General features: G+C 39.0%; 1 protein-coding gene across 1 annotated transcript; it reads right to left on the bottom strand.

The window, feature by feature from the left end:
- Positions 1-336: 336 nt before the first annotated feature.
- On the bottom strand, positions 337-2146 carry LOC107683210 (dehydrogenase/reductase SDR family member 11-like; the record flags this gene model as incomplete). The annotated part of the gene is made up of 6 exons (XM_016479279.1): positions 1902-2146; positions 1110-1319; positions 923-1017; positions 696-825; positions 495-587; positions 337-411 (listed from the first exon to the last, which is right to left on the bottom strand). Coding segments are annotated over exons 1-6 (735 nt in total), but the record flags the coding sequence as incomplete, so codon positions are not given.
- Positions 2147-2208: the final 62 nt, after the last annotated feature.

The following is a 2208-nucleotide window of genomic DNA, read 5'->3' as shown; positions in this document are numbered from 1 at the left end:
GTAATTTTATATCTTGACCAATCTTTGCCACTAGGTTTGTCAGCAAGACGTCTTTAATCATTTAAATATATAATAACTTATTATTTTATATATTGTATACAGACAATGGAACATTATTTCACAACAGTTTTTTTGAAACATTACTTTACTTAGATTTAATATGCTCTCTATGTATATGAAATCACTTTTGTAAATTTAATTTGATGCGGATACCAAATCTGATGCCTTGTCTATACACAGCAAATGAAGATAATGTCCATTCAATATTTTATTCAGATCACAGCAGGGTCAGTATAAATAGCAAAACAATACTTTTGGATTTCAGCTGTTATGCACCATGCTTACCTGGACATGAGGAGGAGCACTTAGGACATACACCACTGCACTGGCTATGTCATCTGCTTTTAGGCACTGTAAATAGGACATTACAACTTTTAAAGAGGTAAAACAATGACATGCAATATGGTATTCGGAGCATCAGAACTTGTCTATACCTTTATACTTGCATAGCTAGCTGCTGCTTTTTCTGGGTTGTTACGTAAGAGCCGGTAAGCAAACTCAGTCTCCACTATACCAGGAGATATACTCTGTCAAAGATAGGGAATTCTTAATTTTAGACATGCTTCGATACACATAGTCATATTACTTAAGAACATGGCATCATTCCAAACAATCCTCGATTAGCCCACTCTTACTGTGGCACGTATGTGGCTCTTAGCCTCCCGTAACTCTTGCCGCAGACCTTCTGTGAGAGCAGTTACGGCATATTTAGTGGCACTGTAAAAGTGTACATTAGCACTGGGCACCACCCGATGTCCACTCATACTAAAACACAACAGGAAATTTTAAGACAATTAGTGCTTTGTTGCCCCAGCACAGGCTGTAAAATTAATTTAAAATGTACAACAAAACATTCCTGTACCTGTTAATGTTAATGATATGCCCATCATCAACATCTCTTTCTTTCATAGACATGTAAGCCTCACGCGTGCACACTGACAGTCCAATAACATTCACCTGCACATTTTTTTTTACAATATATCTGATTAGATTGCTCTGGGAAACACTTCATCAGAAATACCTGTTTATTTGTCCTCGGAGTTACTTACATCAATCATGGTCCTCCATCCACTGGTTTTGCCACTTAATATAGGTTCAGGGAGAGCCAAGCCAGCGTTATTAATGCAAACGTCAATGCCCTGATGTTGGACTTTAATCCAGGCAAACATGGATGACATTTCCTCCTCTACCGAGAGATCACATTTGTATGGAAGCAGTGTGCCAGTGAATCCACAGCTAACACATTCTGTTGCTAATTTCTATAAGAAGAGAAAAATAATTCAGCAAGGCTTATTGAACTGTACTACCATTCACTTCTGTGTTTGCTACTTGTTTCACTCGTCATTAACTTGTGAATGTCATATGAATATAGTTTTTGGAAGATTTCTCACAATTTAATAAATATCTTCTCCAATTTACAACAGTAGTGGGAAAGAATCTAATATTTTGTGCTCAGACAACTAACTTTGTAAATGTTCTGTTCAATTACATTCTTTGTATTCCCCTTGGCATCATTATTCTGTACATTTCAATATTTTAGAATTTAAAAGTAAATGCACACTGTTCTGTTCTAAAGGGGGCATTTTCCCTACTTTCACTTTCTCAGACACTCGTCATTGGTCCGCTGCCACTGTCAATCTCATTTATACCCTTGACGTCATCGTCCATCACCACCAATCCTATTACCCAGTCATGTTTAAAAGCCAGCCCTCTACTTTTTGCCCTTAAAAACGTGCATAATGTCTAAACGTTGCTTGTACATCATACGTCGGTGGTCGTAACACTCTGTTACAGCTGCATCATTTTTAAAAGAGAATCACTAAGCGATCTCGGTATATTACCTCTATTTGTTCCACGTTTCTGGCACATCCGACCACCTTCATGCCATGCTGGACAAGAGACTTAGCGATTGCTGCTCCGATTCCAACTGAGGCACCAGTGACGAGAGCAACCCTGCCTATCCAACGTTCCATATTACAAGTTTTACTGTCTCAAAACCTCTAGAGGAAAACTGCTGAGTGCGGACTGTCTTGCACCAGTTCGCATTAATGGACTACTTGGCTCGCACAACTGCTTCCGCGTTCTAACAAGTCTGACGTTTCCGCTGAGCTCGAAAGCGAAAGGGGTTGGGGAGAGAGAAGTGCAGAG

This window comes from Sinocyclocheilus anshuiensis, unplaced genomic scaffold (assembly GCF_001515605.1).
Source record: "Sinocyclocheilus anshuiensis isolate Anshui unplaced genomic scaffold, SAMN03320099.WGS_v1.1 C33045687, whole genome shotgun sequence".
Lineage (NCBI taxonomy): Eukaryota > Metazoa > Chordata > Actinopteri > Cypriniformes > Cyprinidae > Sinocyclocheilus > Sinocyclocheilus anshuiensis.
The sequence above is the reverse complement of the archived record's forward strand: the minus strand, read 5'-3'. Positions and strand labels throughout refer to the sequence as shown.